General features: G+C 45.1%; 1 protein-coding gene across 2 annotated transcripts in view; it reads right to left on the bottom strand.

Annotated features, from left to right (window-relative positions):
- lrriq3 (leucine rich repeats and IQ motif containing 3) overlaps positions 1-22466 on the bottom strand; it is a 54926-nt gene that overhangs the window by 3073 nt on the left and 29387 nt on the right. For both annotated transcript variants that reach the window (XM_068036569.1, XM_068036568.1), the window contains exons 3-4: positions 14943-15263; positions 4242-4375 (exon numbers count right to left, since the gene is read on the bottom strand). In XM_068036569.1, the coding sequence (XP_067892670.1) occupies positions 4242-4375; positions 14943-15263 (455 nt within the window). The remainder of the gene's footprint in view (positions 1-4241; positions 4376-14942; positions 15264-22466) is intronic.

Raw genomic sequence — 22466 nt, 5'->3', positions numbered from 1 at the left:
AGAGCAATTTACTCAGTTCCATTCCCCCGCCTTCTCCCCATAACCCTGCACGTTCTTCCTTTTTATATAACTGTCTAATTCCCTTTTGAATGCTTCAATTGAATCTGCCTTCAACACACTCTCAGGCAGTGCATTCCAGACCTTAACCACTCTATGCGTGAAAAGGTTTTTCCTTATGTGACTTCTGCCTCTCTTACCAAATACTTTAAATCTGCGCCCTCTCACTCTCGATCCTTTCACAAATGGGAACAGTTTCTCTCTACTCCGTCCAGATCCCTCATGATTTTGAATAACATATCAAATCACCTCTCAGCCTTCTCTTCTCCAAAGAAAACAGTTCCCACTTCTCCAATCTATCTTCATAACTGAAGTTCCCCATCCCTGGAACCATTCTCATGAATCTCTTCTGTACTCTCTCCAATGTCCTCACGTCTTTCCTAAAGTGCGGTGCCCAGAACTGGACACTACACTCCAGCTGAGGCTGAACTAGTGTCTTATACAAGTTCAACATAACTTCCTTGCTCTTATACTCTATGATCTATTAATAAAGCCCAGGATACTGTATGCTTTATTAACTGCTCTCTCAACCTGTCCTGCCACTGTCTATGACTTATGCACATATACACCCAGGTCCCTCTGCTCCTGCACCTGCTTTAGAATTGTACCCTTTATTTTATACTGTCTCTCCATGTTCTTCCTACCAAAATGAATCACTTCATGGTTCTCTGCACTGAACTTCATCTGCCCATTCCACCAACTTGTCTATGTCCTTCTGGAGTTCTACACTATCCTCCTCACAGTTCACAATGCTTACAAGTTTCATATCATCTGCAAACTTTGAGATTGTGCCCAGTACACCAAGGTCTAGGTTATTAATATATATCAGGAAAAGCAAGTGTCCCAACACTGATCCCTGGGGAACTCCAATACAAACCTTCCTCCAGCCCGAAAAACATCCATGAACCACTACTCTTTGTTTCCTGTCAATCAGCCAATTCCATATCCAAGTTGCTACTGTTCCTTTTATTCCATGAGCTATAAATTTGCTCATAAGTCTGTTGTGTGGCACTGTATCAAATGCCTTTTGAAAGTCCATGTACACCACATCAACAGCATTGCCCTCATCAATGCTCTCTGTTACCTCCTCAAAAAACTCAAGCAAGTTAGTTAAACGTGATTTTCCCTTAAGAAATCCATGCTGGCTTTATTTAATTAACCTGCATTTGACCATGTCCCGCATTTGACCATGTGACTTAATTTTGTTTCGAATTATTTTTTGTAGATGTTTTCCCATCACCGAAGTTAAACTGACTGGCCTGTAGTTTCTGGGCTGATCTTTACACCCTTTTTTGAACAAGGGTGTAATGTTTGCAATTCTCCAGTCCTCTGGCACCACCCCTGAGTCGAAGAAAGACTGAAAAATTATGGCCAGTGCCTCCACGATTTCCACCCTCACTTCCCTCAGTATCCTTGGATGCATCTCAGCCGGCCCTGCTGCTTTATCCACTTTAAGTACAGACAGCCTATCTAATACTTCCTCTTTATCAATTTTAAACCCTTCTAGTGTCGGAATTACCTCCTCTTTCATCATTGCCTGGGTTGCATCTTCTTCCTTGGTAAAGACAGATGCAAAGTATTCATTTAGTACCTCAGCTATGCCCTCTGCCTCCATGTGTAAATCTCCTTTATGGTCCTTAATAGGCCCCACTCCTCCTTTTACCACCCTTTTACTATTTATATGTCTATAGAAAAATTTGGGATTTCCTTTCATGCTAGCTGCCAGTCTCTTTTCTGCTTCTCTTATTCGCTTTTTCACTTCCCCTCTGGACCTGCTATATTCAGCCAATCGCTGAACATTGCATATTTCAACATGCATCTCTCAACCAACACTATGGAAAAAAAATTATATGGCCATTTATCTCATTGCAGTTTGTGAGTTTTTGCTGTGCACAAATTGACTGTCGTGTTTCCCTACAATATAACAGTGACTACACTTCAGCGGCACTTGAGATGGCTTGGCCATGTGAGCCGCATGGAAGATGGCAGGATCCCCAAAGATACATTGTACAGCGAGCTTGACACTGGTATCAGATCCACCGGCCGTCCATGTCTCCGCTTCAAAGACGTCTGCAAACGCGACATGAAGTCCTGTGACATTGATCACAAGTCGTGGGAGTCAGTTGCCAGCACTCGCTAGAGCTGGCGGGCAGTCATTAAGGCGGGGCTAAAGTGTGGCGAGTCGAAGAGACTTAGCAGTTGGCAGGAAAAAAGACAAAAGCACAAGGAGAGAGCCAACTGTGTAACAGCCCCGACAATCAAATTTTTCTGCAGCACCTGTGGAAGAGCCTGTCACTCTAGAATTGGCCTATATAGCCACTCCAGGTGCTGCTCCACAAACCACTGACCACCTCCAGGCGCTTACCCATTGTCTCCCGAGACAAGGAGGCCAAAGAAGAAGACACTTCAAAAGTACTTCATTGACTGTGAAGTGCTTTGGGATGTCCTAAGGACATGAAAGGTGCTATATAAATGCAAGTTCTAGAGCTGTTCACCTTGGAGCAGAGAAGGTTAAGGGGAGATTTAACAGACGTGTTCAGAATCATGAGTGGCTTTAATAAATAGGGTGAAACTGGCAGGGTGGTCAGTAACCAGAGGACACAGATTTAAGATAATTAGCAAATAGGTTAACAGAGAAATTAGCCATTTTTTACATTTTGAGTTGTTGTGATCTGGAATGTGCTGCCTGAAAGGGTGGTGGAAGCAGATCTTATGAGGGAAGAGTAGAGGGAGTGGGACTAATTGGACAGCTCTTTCAAAGTGCCGGCACAGGCACAATGGGCTGAATGCCTCCTTCTGTGCTGTATCATTGTAACCTAACAAAACACGCTCATTGGATGGAACCATCGAATGATGCAGCATGGAAGATGCAGCAATTCAGCCCATCATGCCTGTGCCAGCTCTTTGAAAGAGCTATCTTATTAGGTTCACTCTCCTCCTTTGAAGTATTTATCCAATTCGTTTTGAATCAGTTTTGAGATTTTCAATTGACCCCAAGCCTCAACATTGGGGAGGGATTTTAAATTCAAGGGGTTGCTGGACTGGGAACCAATGTAGGGGGTGATGGGTGAATGCGAGTTAGTAGCATCATTATGATTTTTCATAAGCACTGCTGACTTGCAGCATATGTAACTTTAAAAACAGATGAAAAGATTTACATTGCCAGTCCCAGATAGAGAGCACCTTCAACATTCTGAGGACTGCTCAGAACAGTTCACACCCAACACCTTCGAAGTACCGTCACTGTTTTGTATGTCAGTGAATGGAGCAACACATTGTACACAAGCAAGCTCCCAGACACTGTAAATGTAACAAATGAGCATGTGATATGTGTATTAGTGGTGTGGGTTGAAGGAAGAAAGTTAGTCTGGATACCCTGTTTCTTAAAAACTACAAGTTCTTGTTATAGAATAAGGGTGTGGGTACTGCCTGTGCGGAGTTTGCAAGTTCTCCCTGTGACCGCGTGGGTTTTTGCCAGGCGCTCCGGTTTCCTCCCACAGCCAAAGACTTGCAGGTTGATAGGTAAATTGGCCATTATAAATTGCCCCTAGTATAGGTAGGTGGTAGGGAATATAGGGAAGGTGGGGATGTGGTAGGAATATGGGATTAGTGGAGGATTAGTATAAATAGGTGGTTGATGGTCGGCACAGACTCGGTGGGCCGAAGGGCCTGTTTCAGTGCTGTATCTAAATAAAAATAAAATAAATAAAATAAAATGTCTCAAGGTGCTTCACAGGAGCCTAAATCAGACAAAAGATTGACACTGAGCCACAGAAGGAGATTTAGGACAGGTGACCAAAAATTTGCTCAAAAAGGTAGGTTTTAAGGAACTTCTTACAGGAGGAGAGAGAGAGAGGTGGAGAGGTTTAGGAAGGGAATTCTAAAGCTTAGGGCCCAGGCAGGTGAAGGCACGGCCACCAATGGTGGAGCGATTAAAATTGGGGATGTGCAAGAGGCCGGAATTGGAAGAGCACAGAGATCTCATAGGATTGTAGGGCTGAAGGAGATTACAGAGATAAGGAGGGTGTAGGGCTGAAGGAGATTACAGAGATAAGGAGGAGGGAGCCCATGGAGGGATTGGCAAACAAGGAGGAGAATTTAAAAATCACAACATTGATGGACCAGGAATCAATGTCGGTCAGCGAGCACAGGGATGATGGGTGAACATGTAAATTAATCAATACCCCAGCTTCTTTCTGGCCAAGTATCCACGGAACCGTCGTTGAAGGATCAGCACTGGAGACTGATGGGCAAGAATGTTGTTGATGGTAGCGATCAGATTCCTGATATGCTTCAACTCACTCTGCCAGGTCGAGATCTGTGTGAGAGGTACAAACACGAGCAGATGATTCCATTTCAGTGAGATATCAAAGTACTTGTTCATACAGTAACAATAGCTCACACTTATACATCATCCTTAAAACGTCCCAAGGCACTGCATAGGAGTGTAATCAGACAAAGCAAGGAGACATTAGAACAGGTGATCAAAAGCTTGGTCAAAGAGGTCACTTTTTAAGGATTGTCTTAAAGGAGGAAAGTGAAATGAAGAGGCGGAGAAGTTTAGCGAGGGAATTCCATAGCTTATGGCCCAGGCAGCCGAAGACAATGTTGGGCATTGGAACTCAGAATGTGGAAGAGACCAGATAGAAGAGTAGAAATCGCAGAGTGTTGTAGAGCTGAAGGAGGTTACAGAGATAGGGAAGAGTGTAGGGCTGGAGGAGGTTACAGAGATAGGGAGGGGTGTAGGGCTAGAGGAGATTACAGAGATAGGGAGGTGTAGGGCTGGAGGAGGTTACAGAGATAGGGAGGGTTGTAAGGACAGGACGAGGTTACAGAGATAGGGAGGGGTGTAGGGTTGGAGAAGGTTACAGAGATAGGGAGGTGTAGGGCTGGAGGAGGTTACAGAGATAGGGAGGGTTGTAAGGACAGGACGAGGTTACAGAGATAGGGAGGGGTGTAGGGTTGGAGAAGGTTACAGAGATAGGGAGGGGTATAGGGCTGGAGGTGATTACAGAGATAGGGAGGGTGTAGGGCTACAAAGAACAAAGAACAAAGAACAAAGATAATTACAGCACAGGAACAGGCCCTTCGGCCCTCCAAGCCTGCGCCGATCCAGATCCTCTCTCTAAACATGTCGCCTATTTTCTAAGGTTCTGTATCTCTTTTCTTCCTGCCCATTCATGTATCTGTCTAGATACATCTTAAAAGACTCCATCGTGCCCGCATCTACCACCTCCGCTGGCAATGCGTTCCAGGTGCCCACCACCCTCTGCGTAAAGAACTTTCCACGCATATCCCCCCTAAACTTTTCCCCTTTCACTTTGAACTCGTGTCCTCTAGTAATTGAAACCCCCACTCTGGGAAAAAGCCTCTTGCTATCCACCCTGTCTATACCTCTCATGATTTTGTACACCTCAATCAGGTCCCCCCTCAACCTCCGTCTTTCTAATGAAAATAATCCTAATCTGCTCAACCTCTCTTCATAGCTAGCGCCCTCCATACCAGGCAACATCCTGGTGAACCTCCTCTGCACCCTCTCCAAAGCATCCACATCCTTTTGATAATGTGGCGACCAGAACTGTACGCAGTATTCCAAATGTGGCCGAACCAAAGTCCTATACAACTGTAACATGACCTGCCAACTCTTGTACTCAATGCCCCGTCCGATGAAGGAAAGCATGCCGTATGCCTTCTTGACCACTCTATTTACCTGCGTTGCCACCTTCAGGGAACAGTGGACCTGAACACCCAAATCTCTCTGGACATCAATTTTCCCCAGGACTTTTCCATTTACTGTATAGTTCACTCTTGAATTGGATCTTCCAAAATGCATCACCTCGCATTTGCCCTGATTGAACTCCATCTGCCATTTCTCTGCCCAACTCTCCAATCTATCTATATTCTGCTGTATTCTCTGACAGTCCCCTTCACTATCTGCTACTCCACCAATCTTAGTGTCGTCTGCAAATTTGCTAATCAGTCCACCTATACTTTCCTCCAAATCATTAATGTATATCACAAACAACAGTGGTCCCAGCACGGATCCCTGTGGAACACCACTGGTCACACGTCTCCATTTTGAGAAACTCCCTTCTACTGCTACTCTCTGTCTCCTGTTGCCCAGCCAGTTCTTTATCCATCTAGCTAGTACACCTTGGACCCCAAGCGCCTTCACTTTCTCCATCAGCCTGCCATGGGGAACCTTATCAAACGCCTTACTGAAGTCCATGTATATGACATCGACAGCCCTTCCCTCATCAATCAACTTTGTCACTTCCTCAAAGAATTCTATTAAGTTGGTAAGACATGACCTTCCCTGCACAAAACCATGTTGCCTATCACTGATGAGCCCATTTTCTTCCAAATGGGAATAGATCCTATCCCTCAGTATCTTCTCCAGCAGCTTCCTTACCACTGACGTCAGGCTCACCGGTCTATAATTACCTGGATTATCCCTGCTACCCTTCTTAAACAAGGGGACAACATTAGCAATTCTCCAGTCCTCCGGGACCTCACCCGTGTTTAAGGATGCTGCAAAGATATCTGTTAAGGCCCCAGCTATTTCCTCTCTCGCTTCCCTCAGTAACCTGGGATAGATCCCATCCGGACCTGGGGACCTGTCCACCTTAATGCCCTTTAGAATACCCAACACTTCCTCCCTCCTTATGCCGACTTGACCTAGAGTAATCAAACATCTGTTCCTAACCTCAACATCCGTCATGTCCCTCTCCTCGGTGAATACCGATGCAAAGTACTCGTTTAGAATCTCACCCATTTTCTCTGAGTCCAAGCATAACATTCCTCCTTTGTCCTTTAGTGGGCCAATCCTTTCTCTAGTTACCCTCTTTCTCCTTATATATGAATAAAAGGCTTTGGGATTTTCCTTAACCCTGTTTGCTAAAGATATTTCATGACCCCTTTTAGCCCTCTTAATTCCTCGTTTCAGATTGGTCCTACATTCCCGATATTCTTTCAAAGCTTCGTCTTTCATCAGCCGCCTAGACCTTATGTATGCTTCCTTTTTCCTCTTAGCTAGTCTCACAATTTCACCTGTCATCCATGGTTCCCTAATCTTGCCATTTCTATCCCTCATTTTCACAGGAACATGTCTCTCCTGCACGCTAATCAACCTCTCTTTAAAAGCCTCCCACATATCACATGTGGATTTACCTTCAAACAGCTGCTCCCAATCTACATTTCCCAGCTCCTGCCGAATTTTGGTGTAGTTGGCCTTCCCCCAATTTAGCACTCTCCCTTTTGGACCACTCTCGTCTTTGTCCATGAGTATTTTAAAGCTTACGGAATTGTGATCACTATTCCCAAAGTAGTCCCCTACTGAAACTTCAACCACCTGGCCGGGCTCATTCCCCAACACCAGGTCCAGTATGGCCCCTTCCCGAGTTGGACTATTTACATACTGCTCTAGAAAACCCTCCTGGATGCTCCTTACAAATTCTGCTCCATCTGGACCTCTAACACTAAGCGAATCCCAGTCAATGTTGGGAAAATTAAAATCTCCTATCACCACCACCCTGTTGCTCCTACATCTTTCCATAATCTGTTTACATATTTGTACCTCTATCTCACGCTCGCTGTTGGGAGGCCTGTAGTACAGCCCCAACATTGTTACCGCACCCTTCCTATTTCTGAGTTCTGTCCATATTGCCTCACTGCTCGAGTCCTCCATAGTGCCCTCCTTCAGCACAGCTGTGATATCCTCTTTGACCAGTAATGCAACTCCTCCACCCCTTTTACCTCCCTCTCTATCCCGCCTGAAGCATCGATATCCTGGGATATTTAGTTGCCAATCATGCCCTTCCCTCAACCAAGTCTCAGTAATAGCAATAACATCATACTCCCAGGTACTAATCCAAGCCCTAAGTTCATCTGCCTTACCTACTACACTTCTTGCATTAAAACAAATGCACCTCAGACCACCAGTCCCTTTATATTCATCATCTGCTCCTTGCCTGCTCTTCCCCTTAGTCACACTGACTTCATTATCTAGTTCCTTACAGGCTTTTGTTACTACCTCCTTACTGTCAACTGACCTCAATTGGTTCCCATCCCCCTGCCACATTAGTTTAAACCCTCCCCAACAGCGTTAGCAAAAGCACCTCCTGGAGGAGGTTACAGAGGTAGGCAGGGTGTAGGGTTGGAGAAGGTTAGAGATAGGGAGGGTTGTAAGGACTGGACGAGGTTAAGAGATAGGGAGGGGTGTAGGGTTGGAGAAGGTTACAGAGATAGGGAGGGTTGTAAGGACTTGAAGAGGTTACAGAAATAGGCTGGGGTGTAGGGGCTGGAAGAGATTACAGAGATAGTGGGAGGATGAGCTAAGGCAAATGAGTTGGCACAGCATAGCATCCTGAGTGAAATTACTCAAATCTTCACTTACACATTTTGTACTACTAGCTGAGTGCTGCAATTTTGCAAAATAACTGGACTGGGCAGTGACAATCTAGGTTTCCAGAATTGTGAACTGTGAGGAGGATAGTGATAAACTTCAAGAGGACATAGACAGGCTCGTGGAATGGGCAGACATGTGGAAGATGAAATTTAATGCAGAAAAGTGTGAAATGATTCATTTTGGTAGGAATAACAAGCAGAGGCAATATAAAATAAAGGATATAACTCTAAATGAGGTGCAGGAGCAGAGGGACCTAGGGATATATGTGCACAAATCATTCAAAATTACAGGACAGATTGAGAAAGTAGTTAACAAAGCATACAGGATCCTGGTCTTTATAAATAGGGGCATAGAGTATAAGAACAAAGAAGTCCGGGGTGGCAGCAGACCTGAAAGGAACAGGGCTGAAAAGCTATAAATAAAGAGTGGGGCTCGAGGCCCTTCACCTAGCTGATGTCCGGGGTAGCGGCGGACCTGAAAGGAACAGGGCTGAAAAGCTATAAATAAAGTACGGGGCTCGAGGCCCTTCACCTAGCTGATGTCCGGGGTAGCGGCGGACCTGAAAGGAACAGGGCTGAAAAGCTATAAATAAAGTACGGGGCTCGAGGCCTTTCACCTAGCTGATGTCCGGGGTAGCGGCGGACCTGAAAGGAACAGGGCTGAAAAGCTATAAATAAAGTACGGGGCTCGAGGCCCTTCACCTAGCTGATGTCCGGGGTAGCGGCGGACTCTCTGACTGTTACTGCGCTCGCTCTGTTTGGATTTAGTTTAAAAAAAAAGAGAATAGTGACATCACTGAAATTCTGTGTGCTGATTGGTCGGTGGGCGGCACCTGTTATTGCCTGGGGATAACTGTGGTTGATTGGAGTTAAAAAAAAAGGTTCCTTTTAAATTAAATCCCTAGGATAGCTACCGGTAAATTTTTAGTATTTACTGGCTGTACTAGTGCTGTTTGCATGGAGTGAGGCCGTAAGTTAAATGTGGGTATTTTCATTGGCTGGGGGCGATGGAAGGTGCTCTTTGGTCTTTTTCTTTCCCAGTCTCAAAGGTACAGGGGATAAAAGTTGATTGTAAATAGCTGGTAAGTTATTGCACTAGCAAGTTTTTTTTTTCTCATTGTAAAAGTAATGGCGAGGCTGCTTGGCCAAGTGGAATGTACCGCCTGTGCAATGTGGGAAGTCGTGGAACTGCCATGTGACCTAGGTGAACATGTCTGCAGAAAGTGTCTCCAGTTGCAAAAGCTTAAGCTTCGGGTTTCGGAGCTCGAGCGGCAGCTGGAGTCACTGTGGCACATCCGCGAGGTGGAGGACTACGTGGATGGCACGTTTCAGGAGGTAGTCAAGCTGGTGCCTAGGCGAGCACAATCGGTGGGTGGCTGCCGGATGGACAAAGAAGTCAGGGCAGGTAGTGCAGGAATCCCCAGAGGACATCCCACTTTCTAACCGGTATTCAGTTCTGAGTACCGATGAGAGAGAGGGTTCTTTTGGAGAATGCACCGAGAGTCATGACCGGAATGTCATGGCTGACTCAGCTGTACTGGGATGGAGAAAAAGGGACAAGGCGGCAATAGTGGTAGGGGATTCTATGGTTAGAGGAACAGATAGGCATTTCTGTTGTCGCAGACGTGATTCCAGGATGGTATGTTACCTCCCTGGTGCAAGGGTCTTGGATATCACCGAGCGGCTACAAAGTATTCTGGAGGATGAGGGTGCACAGTCGGAGGTCGTGGTCCACGTTGGTACCAATGACATAGGTAGAAAGAGAGATGAGGTCCTGCAAAAAGAATTTAGGGAGCTAGGCAGCAGATTAAAAAGTAGGACCTCAAAGGTTGTAATCTCTGGGTTTCTTCCAGTGCCATGGGTTAGTGAGTATATGAATAGGAGATTAGAGCAGATGAATGCATGGTTGGGGAGATGATGCAGGAGGGAGGGCTTTAGATTCTTAGATCACTGGGCCTGTTTCTGGTGAAGGTGGGATCTGTATAAGATGGGCGGGTTGCACCTGAACCAGAACAGAACCAGCATCCTTGCTGGGAAATTTGCTAGTGCTGTTGGGGGTGGGGTTTAAACTAATCTGGCAGGGGGATGGGATATAGAGTGGCAGCACAGTAGGGGGTGATGTACAATCAAATATAAATGTGAAGCTAAGTCAGTCCAGAGGACAGAGTAAATGTATACCTGTTAAAGCTCAGGCAAATAATGCAAGGCTGTATTGTATCTGTTTTAATGCAAGGACTCTTACTAGTAAGGCAGATGAATTGAGGACGTTGATTAACACATGGGAATATGATATTATTGCTATTACTGAGACATGGTTGACGGAAGGGCAGGACTGGCAGCTTAATATCCCAGGGTATAGAATCTTCAGACGTGATAGGGGAGGGGATAAAAGAGGATGTGGCATTGCACTGTTGATTAAAGAGACAATTACTGCAGTAAGGAGGGATGATATCTTAGAAGGTTCCTCGAATGAGGCCATATGGGTAGAACTTAAAAACAAAAAGGGGGCTATTACAGGCCTCCAAACAGCCAGCAGTGGTAGAGGAGCAGATATGTAGACAAATTTCAGAGAGGTGCAGTAATAATAGGATAATAATAGTAGGGGATTTCAACGTCCCCTATATTAGAGGGGATAGTATCAGTGCAAAAAGGTTAAAGGGGGCGGACTTCTTCAAGTGCATTCAGGAGAGCTTTTTGAGCCAGCACGTAGAAAGTCCTACAAGAGGAGGGGCGGTACTGGACTTAATCCTAGGGAATGAAGCCGGACAAGTGGTAGTAATATCAGTGGGGGAGCATTTCGAGGATAGTGACCATAACTCTGTAAGATTTAAGGTTGTTATGGTAAAGGACAAAGAGGGACCAGAAATAAAGGTACTGAATTGGGGGAAGGCAGATTTCAATATGATAACAGGATCTGGCCAAAGTGAACTGGGAGCAGCTTCTTATAGAAAAGTCTACATCAGACCAGTGGGAGTCATTTAGAAGGGAAATTGTGAGGGTTCAGGTCCAGCATGTTCCTGTAAAGGTGAAGATGAGGACCAACAGGTCAAGGGAATCCTGGATGTCAAGGGATATAGAGGATTGGAAAAGGAAAAAAAAGGAGGCGTATGGCAGATTCAGAGTGCTGAAAACAGCGGAGGCCCTAGAGGAGTGTAGAAAGTGTAGGGGAGTACTGAAAAAAGTAATTAGGAGAGCGAAGAGGGTTCATGCAAAATCACTGGCAGACAAGATGAAGGAAAATCCCAAGGCGTTTTATAAGTATGTTGGGGCAAGAGGATAGCCAGGGAAAAAGTGGGGCCTATTAGGGATCAAAGAGGCAATCTGTGTGTGGAGCCGGAGGACATAGGTGAAGTTTTGAACAATTACTTTTCATCTGTGTTCACTATGGAGAGGGCCGATGTAGGTGTAGTGATCAGAGAAGGGGATTGTGATATTCTTTTGGGCCTCCTTATCTCGAGAGACAATGGATACGCGCCTGGAGGTGGTCAGTGGTTTGTGAAGCAGCGCCTGGAGTGGCTATAAAGGCCAATTCTGGAGTGACAGGCTCTTCCACAGGTGCTGCAGAGAAATTTGTTTGTTGGGGCTGTTGCACAGTTGGCTCTCCCCTTGCGCCTCTGTCTTATACTTGAACAAATTAGCATTGAAAAGGAGGAAGTATTAGCTGTATTAGCGGACTTAAAGGTGGATAAATCCCCAGGCCCAGATGAGATGTATCCCAGGCTGCTATGTGAGGCAAGGGAGGAGATAGCGGGAGATCTGACACAAATTTTCAGATCCTCCCTGGCCACAGGAGAGGTGCCAGAGGACTGGAGGACAGCGAATGTGGAACCATTATTCAAGAAGGGTAGCAGGGATAAACCAGGTAATTACAGGCCAGTGAGTCTAACATCAGTGGTAGGGAAATTATTGGAAAAAATTTTGAGACAGGATTAATCTCCACTTGGAGAGGCGGAGATTAATCAGGGATAGGGGAAGATCGTGTCTAACAAATTTGATTGAATTTTTCGAGGAGGTGACGAGGTGTGGATGAGAGTAGTGTAGTTGATGTGGTCTATATGGACTTCAGTAAGGCTTTTGATAAGGTCCCGCATGGGAGTTTGGTTAAGAAAGTAAAAGTCCATGGGATCCAGGGTAATTTGGCAAATTGGATTCAAAATTGGCTGAGTGGAAGGAGGCGGAGGGTGATGGTCGAGAGTTTGTTTCGCGATTGGAAGCCTGTGACCAGCGGTGTACCGGAGGGATCGGTGCTGGGACCCTTGCTGTTTGTAGTGTACATTAATGATTTAGATGTGAATTTAGGAGGTATGATCAGTAAGTTCGCAGATGACACGAAAATTGGTGGTGTCGTGAATAGTGAGGAGGAAAGCCTTAGACTACAGGACGATATAGATGGGCTGGTGAGATGGGCGGAGCAGTGGCAAATGGAGTTTAATCCTGAGAAGTGTGAGGTGATGCACTTTGGGAGGATTAACAAGGCAAGGGTCTATACAATGGATGGTAGGACCCTAGGGAGTACAAGAGGATCAGAGGGACCTTGGGATGCTTGTCCATAGATCACTGAAGGCAGCAGCACAGGTAGATAAGGTGGTTAGGAAGGCATATGGGAAAGTTGCCTTTATTTGCCGAGGCATAGAGTATAAGAGCCGGGAGGTTATGATGGAGCTATATAAAATGCTAGTTACATCACAGCTGGAGTATACAGTTCTGGTCACCACACTATAGGAAGGATGTGATTGCACTGGAGAGGGTGCAGAGGAGATTCACCAGGATGTTGCCTGGGCTGGAGCATTTCAGTTATGAAGACAGACTGGATAGGCTGGGGTTGTTTTCTTTGAAGCAGAGAAGGCTGAGGGGGGACCTGATTGAGGTATACAAAATTATGAGGGGCATTGATAGGGTAGATAGGAAGAAACTTTTTCCCTTAGCTGACGGGTCAATAACCAGGGGGCATAGATTTAAGGTAATGGGCAGGAGGTTTAGAGGGGAGTTGAGGAAGAATGTTTTCACCCAGAGGGTGGTTGGAATCTGGAGCACACTGCCTGAAGGGGTGGTAGAGGCAGGAACACACGATATTCAAGAAGTATTTGGATGAGCACTTGACACACCATAGCATACAAGGCTATGGGCCAAGTGCGGGGAAATGGGATTAGTTAGGACGGGTGCTTGATGGTTGGCGCAGGTGCATTAGGCCGAAGGGCCTGTTTCTGTGCTGTAAAACTCTATGACTTTAAATTATGATAAACCTGTATAAAACAGTGGTTCAGCCTCACCTGGAGTATTGTGTCCAATTCCGGGAACCACGCTTTAGGGGAGATGTTCAGGCATTGGAGAGAATGCAGAAAAGATTCACGAGAATGGTTCCAGGGATGAGGAACTTCAGTTACATAGATAGGTTAGAGAAGCTGGGCCTGTTCTTCTTGGAGAAGAAAAGATTAAGAGGTGATTTGATAGAGGTGTTCAAAATCATGAGGGGTCCGGACAGAGTAGATAGGGAGCAACTGTTCCCATTGGCTGAAGGATCCAGAAGCACAGGACACCGATTTAAGGTGATTGGCAAAATAACCAGAGGCAACATGAGGACAATTATTTTTTCTGCTGCAAGTGTTTAGGATCTGGAATGCACTGCCTGAGAGTGTGGTGAAGCCAGATTCAATTGAGGCTTTCAAAAGAGCATTGGTCAATTATCTGAAGAGAAAAAATTTGCAGGGACATGGAAAAGGCCAGGGAGTGGGACTAAATGAGTTGTTCTTGCAGAGAGCTGGCACAGACATGAGGGCCAAATGGCCTCCTTTTGTGCTGTAACCATTCTATGATTTTATGATAGCAATTCCCAATTTCTCGGTCCAGTACTTCACTTCCTCAGATTCTTCCCTGGCTCCCAATGATTTTATTTATTGCGTAGTTTTTTTCTCATTTACAGGTCCCATTCTTGGGAAGGATTTTGATAGAGTAGATCAGGAGAAAGTGTTTCTACTGCAGGACGGTAGGTAACCTGATTAAGGATAATTGGCAGAAGAACCAGAGCGGAGATGAGTTTTTTTTACACAGTGAGTTGTGATCTGGAATGCACTGCCTGAAAGGGCAGTGGAAGCAGATTCAATCATAACATAGGAACAGGAGGAGGCTATTCAGTCCTTCAAACCAGTTGCACCATTCAATTAGATCATGGCTGAACTGTACCTCAACTCAATTTTCACACTTTTGCTTCACCTCCCTCGATACTCTTATCATGCAAAACTCTATCAATCTCAGTCTTGAAAGCTCCTATAAGGCCCCAAGCTTTCATACTTTTGGGATTAGGGTTCCAGATTTCCAGTACCTTTACTTGTAAAAAGCATTTCCTGACTTCATTCCCAAAAGGCCTAGCTCTAATTTTAAGAAAACGTGCCCCTTTATCTGAATTATTTTCTGATTTTCAGCATGTTCCCATGTGGAAACCAAACTCTTTCTTGCCCTCAACAACAGATACAAATACCAACCTGTGGAGGTACAGGGAGCTGAAGAAAGAAATGTGGACTTAAAGCTTTGAATTGTTCACTTTTCGGCCAGTGCCCAATGACTTCGGCATCTGCAATGACAAAGTTGTCCAAGGCTTTAAGAGACCAGATGCTGTTGACAATGTGATGCCGATACTTCGGGACGAGGCTGACCGGGGTGTCAAACAGGGTCAGAACAACGAGACTTGGGCATTGAAACAGGGATTCAACACTGTTCATGTCTCCAATGATGTTGTTATGGAGATAGAGAACCTGGAGAGACTTCATATCGGACCAAAAGTATTCATCTGGGAGATTGGTAATCTGAAAATAGGGCAAAAGTAAACAAAAAAATAACATTAGTACATCATAGCCAGTTACAGGGCTGTGGGGAAAGAACAGGGTGTGGCACAAATTGGACAGCTCTTATACAGCGGAATCTTCCCAGCCCCGTGGAGGCAGGACCGGAGACAAAACGTGAGACTTGCGTGTTGGGTCAGCTCCACAATGCATTCCCGCCTCTGAGGCAGGGTCAACATCGCAGTGGCTACCAACTGGGCATTGGCAGATAGCCAATTAGACCAGTTAAGAGACCAATGAGGGGCTAGGTGCTGATGCCGGGACCTTCCTGGCGTCTTGACGGCCCTCCCACTGAGTCCAGAGGCCAGCAGCAACTTGGAGAGGCCCTGCCAGCGGCAGGCAGATGGGCCATTGGTGTCTCCTCTCACTAGCCCCATGAATGCACCACAAAAGTGCAATGGGGAGCTGGTGGCATAGTGGTAATGTCACTAAACTATCAATCCAGAAGTCCCAGTTAACACCCTATAGACACAGGTTCAAATCCCCCCAGAGCAAGTTGTGAAATTTAAATTCAATTAATTAATAAAATCCCATTGAATTGAAAGCTAGTTTCACTAATAGCACTATGAAACTATCATTGATTGTTGTAAAAACCCATCTGGTTCACTAATGTCCTTTAGGGAAGTAAATCTGCTGTCCTTACCTGGTCTGGCCTACATATGACTCCAGACCCCAGCAAGGTGGTTGACTCTTAACTGCCTTATGAGATGGCCTGGCAAGTCACTCAGTTGTCAAGGGCAGTTAGGGATAGGCAACAAATGCTGCCTTGCCATTAATGCCCACATCCCATGAAAGAATAAAATAAAACTGCAAAGGTCGCAGCCTCAGCTGTAATGCTTCCTGTGGAGAGGTTTCCCCTCTACATTGATGGCCCTGTGGGCCTTCTGTTTTTTTCAAATATAATTCAGGCTTGAGACACCTTTGTACTCCCCTACCTGCCTCAGCAGCACCCTCCTCTACCAGTGGGGCTACCGTCTGTCTTAATTGACCGCCTCCCGGAAGATTTCAACTGTCGGCACACCTCTGACCCGGGTTGGGACCTGGAAATGGTCCCGACGACTGAAATTTTTCAAAGGGCATACGATTTCAGCCATAAAAGGCCGGCATGGGCACGATGGGCTGAATGGTCTCCTACTCTCTATCATTCTATTTTAATTATACATGACACTGCGGACAGAACTGTTACGACGGAGTTGGGAGGAGTGCACTGTTTATTCTAGTCCCACTTTTCCACAGGTTACAACATTTATTTAAATTTTCCCACATACCAATATGGCCAATCATATACTCTTATTTTTCCCAGAATAAAACACACCAAGCAGGATTTTTTAATAAACAACAAAATTATCAGTTTATTATAAAACAAGTCTTAACCAGTAATGAAGTAAAGCAGAAACACACAGATTGAAATATAGAAGTTCCCTGTTTACCTTAGCCCCTCACACACACACCTACACTGGTTAACTGGAAAAATAAAAGAGATTTTGTTTTAGAGCTCTGTTGCAAAAAAAAACAAAGAAACAAATTAGGCTAAATACTTGCTCATTCTTGAAGAAAAAAAGAGAAGATATGGAAAGAAGTGATTTGTTTTGGTTTGGCGTTCCATATGCATATAGACTGGGATCTTCCTAGAACAGTTCTTTCCAGGCGATGTTGAAGATCAGTTTGGGTAGGCTTTCCAAGAAATGCTGCTACAGAGGTTTCAGATAGGCCTTACAGCAGAAATACGGCAACAGGGGTTTCAGTTCCCACACATTCGATATGCAGGATTTCTTCAAATACAGGAGGAAAGAGGAGACTGACACACTGGATATGCAGGCTTTCTTCCCAAGAGAGAAAGAGATGAGCTGGGTTTTCTTGGCAGGCAAAAAACAACTGTCTTTTTTAACAATTCAAAGTGAAACCAAAAATATTCCAGAAGTCAAGCCTTCTGACCTCTATAAATCTTGACCTGTCATTTCTCAGTAAACATCTTCTCCAAGTCAAAACAATAAGCTCCCTGCTGGTATTTTATTTGAAAACAGGTGCCGTCCAGTAAGGGCTTGTTTATAAGCCAAGTCCAGGAATCTTTCTGGTGACCTCTTAAAAAAACACAAAGTTCAGCATGTCTTCAAGCTTCCCGATGAATCAATGTCCATAGTTCAACTATAAGTCCTTAAAATATATCCTACAAAAATAGAAGCACTCTCATAACATTAATGGGCGGCGCAGTGGTTAGCACCGCAGCCTCACAGCTCCAGGGACCCGGGTTCGATTCTGGGTACTGCCTGTGCGGAGTTTGCAAGTTCTCCCTGTGGCCGCGTGGGTTTTAACCGGGTGCTCCGGTTTCCTCCCACAGCCAAAGACTTGCAGGTGATAGGTAAATTGGCCATTGTAAATTGCCCCTAGTGTAGGTAGGTGACAGGGAATATGGGATTACTGTAGGGTTAGTATAAATGGGTGGTTGTTGGTCAGCACAGACTCGGTGGGCCGAAGGGCCTGTTTCAGTGCTGTATCTCTAAATAAAAATAAACAGAACCACACCTAAAGGTATCATACTGCATAATATGAACAATCATCCAGCTATAAAGATTTATTTTGTCCATTTAGTGTCATCGATTTTGGAGTGCAGAAATAGGCCATTTGGCCCATTCTGTACATGCTAGCTCTCTGAAAGAGCTAATCATATTGCAGCACTTTAGTCTCTGAGTCAGGCTATGGGTTCAAGCACCACACTGGGAGATGAGTGGAATCCAGAGTGATCCTCTGATGTGGTACTGAAGGAGTGCTGATGTTCAAATAAAATGTTAAACTAAAGCCTGACTGCCTGCTCAGGTAGATGTAAAGGGCCCTCTAGAGCACTGTTCAGAGAACAGCAAGGAGTTCTCCTGGTGTCCTGGCCAACTTTCATCCCTTAACCAACAGCCATGGCTCAGTTGGTAGCACTCCCTCCTCTAAGTCTGAAGGTTTTGGGTGCAAGTCCCAGTTAAAGACTTGAGCACTAAAATCAAGGCTGATATTCCACTACGGTGCTGAGAGAGTGCTACACTTTCAGAGGTGCTATATTTAGGATAAGATGTTAAACCAAGGCTGTCTACCCTCTTAGATGGATGTGAAAGATTGCATGGCACTATTTCAAAGAAGAGCGGGGAGTTCTTCCTGGTGTCCTGGTCAATATTTATCCCTCAATCAACATCACAAAATACAAATTATCTGGTTATTATCACATTGCTGTTTGTGGGAGCTTGCTGTGCCCAAATTGGCTGCAGTCTTTCCCACATTACAACAGCGACTGCAGTTCAAATGTACTTCATTGGCTCGAAAGCACTTTAAGACGTCTGGTGGTTGCAAAAGGGCTGTATAAAAGTAAATCTTTCATTTTTTCTTTTTCAACCAACAGATGAAATGGTCATTCATTCATCTGCTGTTTGTGGGACCTAGCTGTGTACAAACTGGCTGTCCCATTTAATAATAAAACAAGGCTACATTTCAATAGTAATTCATTGGCTTTGAAGTACCTTAAAACAAGACAGAGCAACATGAAAGTGGCTGTATGGGTAAGTTAATTCTTTTACCCGCAGTCCTATTCCCCTGCCCTTTCCTCATTCCCTTCTAAATACACCAGGAGTGAAATTGGCCTTCAGTCGGTAGAATGAAACAGGATCACAGCCAATCAGTGGAAAAGGAAATGAGATGTGATTTCTTCTCGGCCGTATTAGATTTACCTCATGACATATCCACAATTTCCTAAACTAGAAATAAAATCATGATTGTGGACAGTGTTATTAAACAAGCATGACCCCAGTTCTCAAGCTGTTCAGAGTCATACACAATAATCATATGGCACAGAAGGAGGCCATTTGGCCCATTGATTCCATGCCAGCTCTCTGTAGAGCAATCCAATCAGTCCCACTCCCCCGCCCTATCCCCATAGCCCTGCAAGTTTATTTCCTTCAAGTGCCCATCCAATTTCCTTTTTGAAATCATTCATCATCTCCACTTCCACCACCCTCATAGGCAGCGAGTTCCAGGTCATTACCACTCGCTGCAGAAAAAGTTCTTCCTCACATCCCCCCTGCATCTCTTGCCCAAAACCTTAAATCTGTGTCCCCCTAGTCCTTGTACCATCAACTAATGGAATTTTTTTTTCTTTGTTTAACTTATCTAAACCTGTCATAATCTTGTAGGCCTCCAGCAAATCGTTCCTCAATCTCCTTTGTTCAAAGGAGAAAAACCCCAGCTTCTCCAACCTAAACCTGTAGCTAAAATCCCTAATTCCTGGAACCATTCTGGTAAATCTCCTGTGCACCCTCTCAAGGACCCTCACATCCTTCCTAAAGTGTGATGGCCAGATCTCGGTGCAATACTCTAGTTGTGGCCTAATCAGAGCTTTTGTAAAGGTTCAGCATAACTTCCCTGCTTTTGTACTCGCTGCCACTATTTATGAAGCCCAAGATCCCATATGCTTTGCTAACTACTCTTTCAATATATCCTGACACCTTCAAAGATCAATGCACATGAACCCCCAGTTCCCTCAGTCCCTGCAAACTCTTTAGAACAGTGTTCTTAAGTCTATATTGCCTCTCCATATCCCTTTTGCCAAAATGCATCACCTCACGCTTCTCTGTATTAAATTCCATATGCCACTTGTCTGCCCATTCCGTTAGCCTATCCTGTTGCAGTCGATTGGTTTCATCCTCACTGTCTCCCACACCTCTAAGTTTGGTATCATTGACAAATTTTGAAATTTTACTCTATATTTTAATATCCAAGTCATTTATATACATCAAAAAAAGTAGTGGTCCTAGCACTTAACCTTGAGGAACATCACAGTCTACCATCCTCCAGTCTAAAAAACAAATTACCACAACTCAGTGTTTTCTGTCCTAAAGCCAATATTTTTATACAAGTTGACACTGACCCTCCTATTCAATGAGCCTCAATTTTGGTAACCAGTCTTTCATGTAGTACTTTGTCAAATACATTTTTAAAATCAATTTAGACAACATTGCATTTCCTTCAGCAAACTTTTCTTGTTACTTCATCAGAAGATTCAATTAAATTAGTCAAGCATGATCTGCCTTTTACAAATCTGCGCTGGCTCTCCTTAATTAACTCAAACCTATCCAAGTGCCTGCTGACTTTTTCCCTGCTTATTGTTTGTAAAACATTGCCCACCACTGATGTTAAACTAACTGGCCTGTAGCTGCTAGGACTGTCCTTACACCTTTTCTTGAATAAGAGTGTTACATTTGCCACTCACCAATCCTCTGGCACCTTCCTTGTATCTAGGGAAGATTGGAAGATTATGGCAAGCACTTCTGCTATCTCCAATCCCACTTCCCTTAGCAATTTGGAATGCAAGTCATGTGGACCTGGCAACTTATCCACTCTAAGCACAGCCAGATTTTCCAGTTCATCCATCCTATCAATTTTCACCCCATCCTTTACCTCTACCTCACCGCTTTAACTCATATTTCATAGCATCCTCTTCCTTAGCAAACACTGGTACAAGGATACAGCAATCTTAATTGCCCTCTGAAATGGCCTAGCAAGCCACTCAGTTGTATCTAACCACTACGAAGTCAAGAAGGAATGAATCTGGATGGCCCCTCCCAGCACCAACCTCGGCACCAGAAATGACAATGGCAAACCAAACCCTGTCAACCTTGCAAAGACCTCCTTACTAACATCTGGTTGCTTGTGCCAAAGTTGGGAGAGCTGTCCCACAGACTAGTTAAGCAACAGCCTGACATAGTCGTACTCACTGAAGCATACTTTATAGACAATATCCCAGACACCGTCATCACCATCCCCAGGTATGTCCTGTCCCACCGGCAGGACAGCCCCAACAGAGGTGGCAGCACAGTGGTATACAGTCGGGAGGGAGTTGCCCTGGGAGTCCTCAACATCGACTCTAGACCCCATGAAGTCTCATGGCATCAGGTCAAAAATGGGCAAGGAAACCTCCTGTTGATTACCACCTAATGTCCTTCCTCAGCTGATGAATTAGTACTCCTCCATGTTGAACAGCACTTGGAGGAAGCACTGAGGGTGGCAAGGGTGCAGAATGTACTCTGGGTGAGGGACTTGAATGTCCATCACCAAGAGTGGCTCGGCAGCACCACTACTGACCAAGCTGGCTGAGTCCTAAAGGACATAGCTGCTAGACTGGGACTGCAGCAGGTGGTGAGGGAACCAACAAGAGGGAAAAACATACTTGACCTCGTCCTCATTGGTAGGAGTGACCACCGCACAGTCCTTGTGGAGATGAAGTCCTGCTTTCACATTGAGGATACTCTCCATTGTGTTGTGTGGCACTACTACCATGCTAAATGGGATGGATTTCAAACAGATCTAGCAATGCAAAAATGGGCATCCATGAGGCACTGTAGGCCATCAGCAGCAGCAGAATTGTACTCAACCACCATCTGTAATCTCATGGCCCGGCATATCCCCAACTCTACCTTTACCATCAAGCCGGGAGACCAACCCTGGTTCAATGAAGAGTGCAGGAGGGCATGCCAGGAGCAGCATCAAGCATACCTCAAAATGAGGTGTCAACCTGGTGAGGCTACAAGCCAGGACTACTTGCGTGCCAAACTGTGTAAGCTGCATGCGATAGACAGAGCTAAGCGATCCCATAACCAATGGATCGGATCTAAGCTCTGCAGTCCTGCCACATCCAGCCGTGAATGGTGGTGGACAATTAAACAACTAACTGGAGGAGGTGGCTCCACAAATATCCCCATCCTCAATGATGAGGGAGCCCAGCACATCAGTGCGAAAATTAAGGCTGAAGCATTTGCAACAATCTTCAGCCAGAAGTGCCGAGTGGATGATTCATCTCGGCCTCCTCCTGAAGTCCCCAGCATCACAGATGCCAGACTTCAGCCAATTCAATTCACCCTGCGTGATATCCAGAAACAAATGAAGGAAGGTACTGGATACTGCAAAGGCCCTGACAATATTCTTGCAATAGTACTGACGATCTGTGCTCCAGAGCTTGCCGTGCCCCTAGCCAAACTGTTTCAGCACAGCTACAACAATGGCATCTACCCAGCAATATGGAAAATTGCCCAGGTATGTCCTGTACACAAGAAGCAGGACAAGTCCAACCCAGCCAATTACTGCCCCATCAGCCTACTCTCAATCATCAGTAAAGTGATGGAAGGTGTCGTCGACTGT

This window comes from Heterodontus francisci, chromosome 8, assembly GCF_036365525.1.
Source record: "Heterodontus francisci isolate sHetFra1 chromosome 8, sHetFra1.hap1, whole genome shotgun sequence".
Classification (NCBI taxonomy): domain Eukaryota; kingdom Metazoa; phylum Chordata; class Chondrichthyes; order Heterodontiformes; family Heterodontidae; genus Heterodontus; species Heterodontus francisci.
The sequence above is the reverse complement of the archived record's forward strand: the minus strand, read 5'-3'. Positions and strand labels throughout refer to the sequence as shown.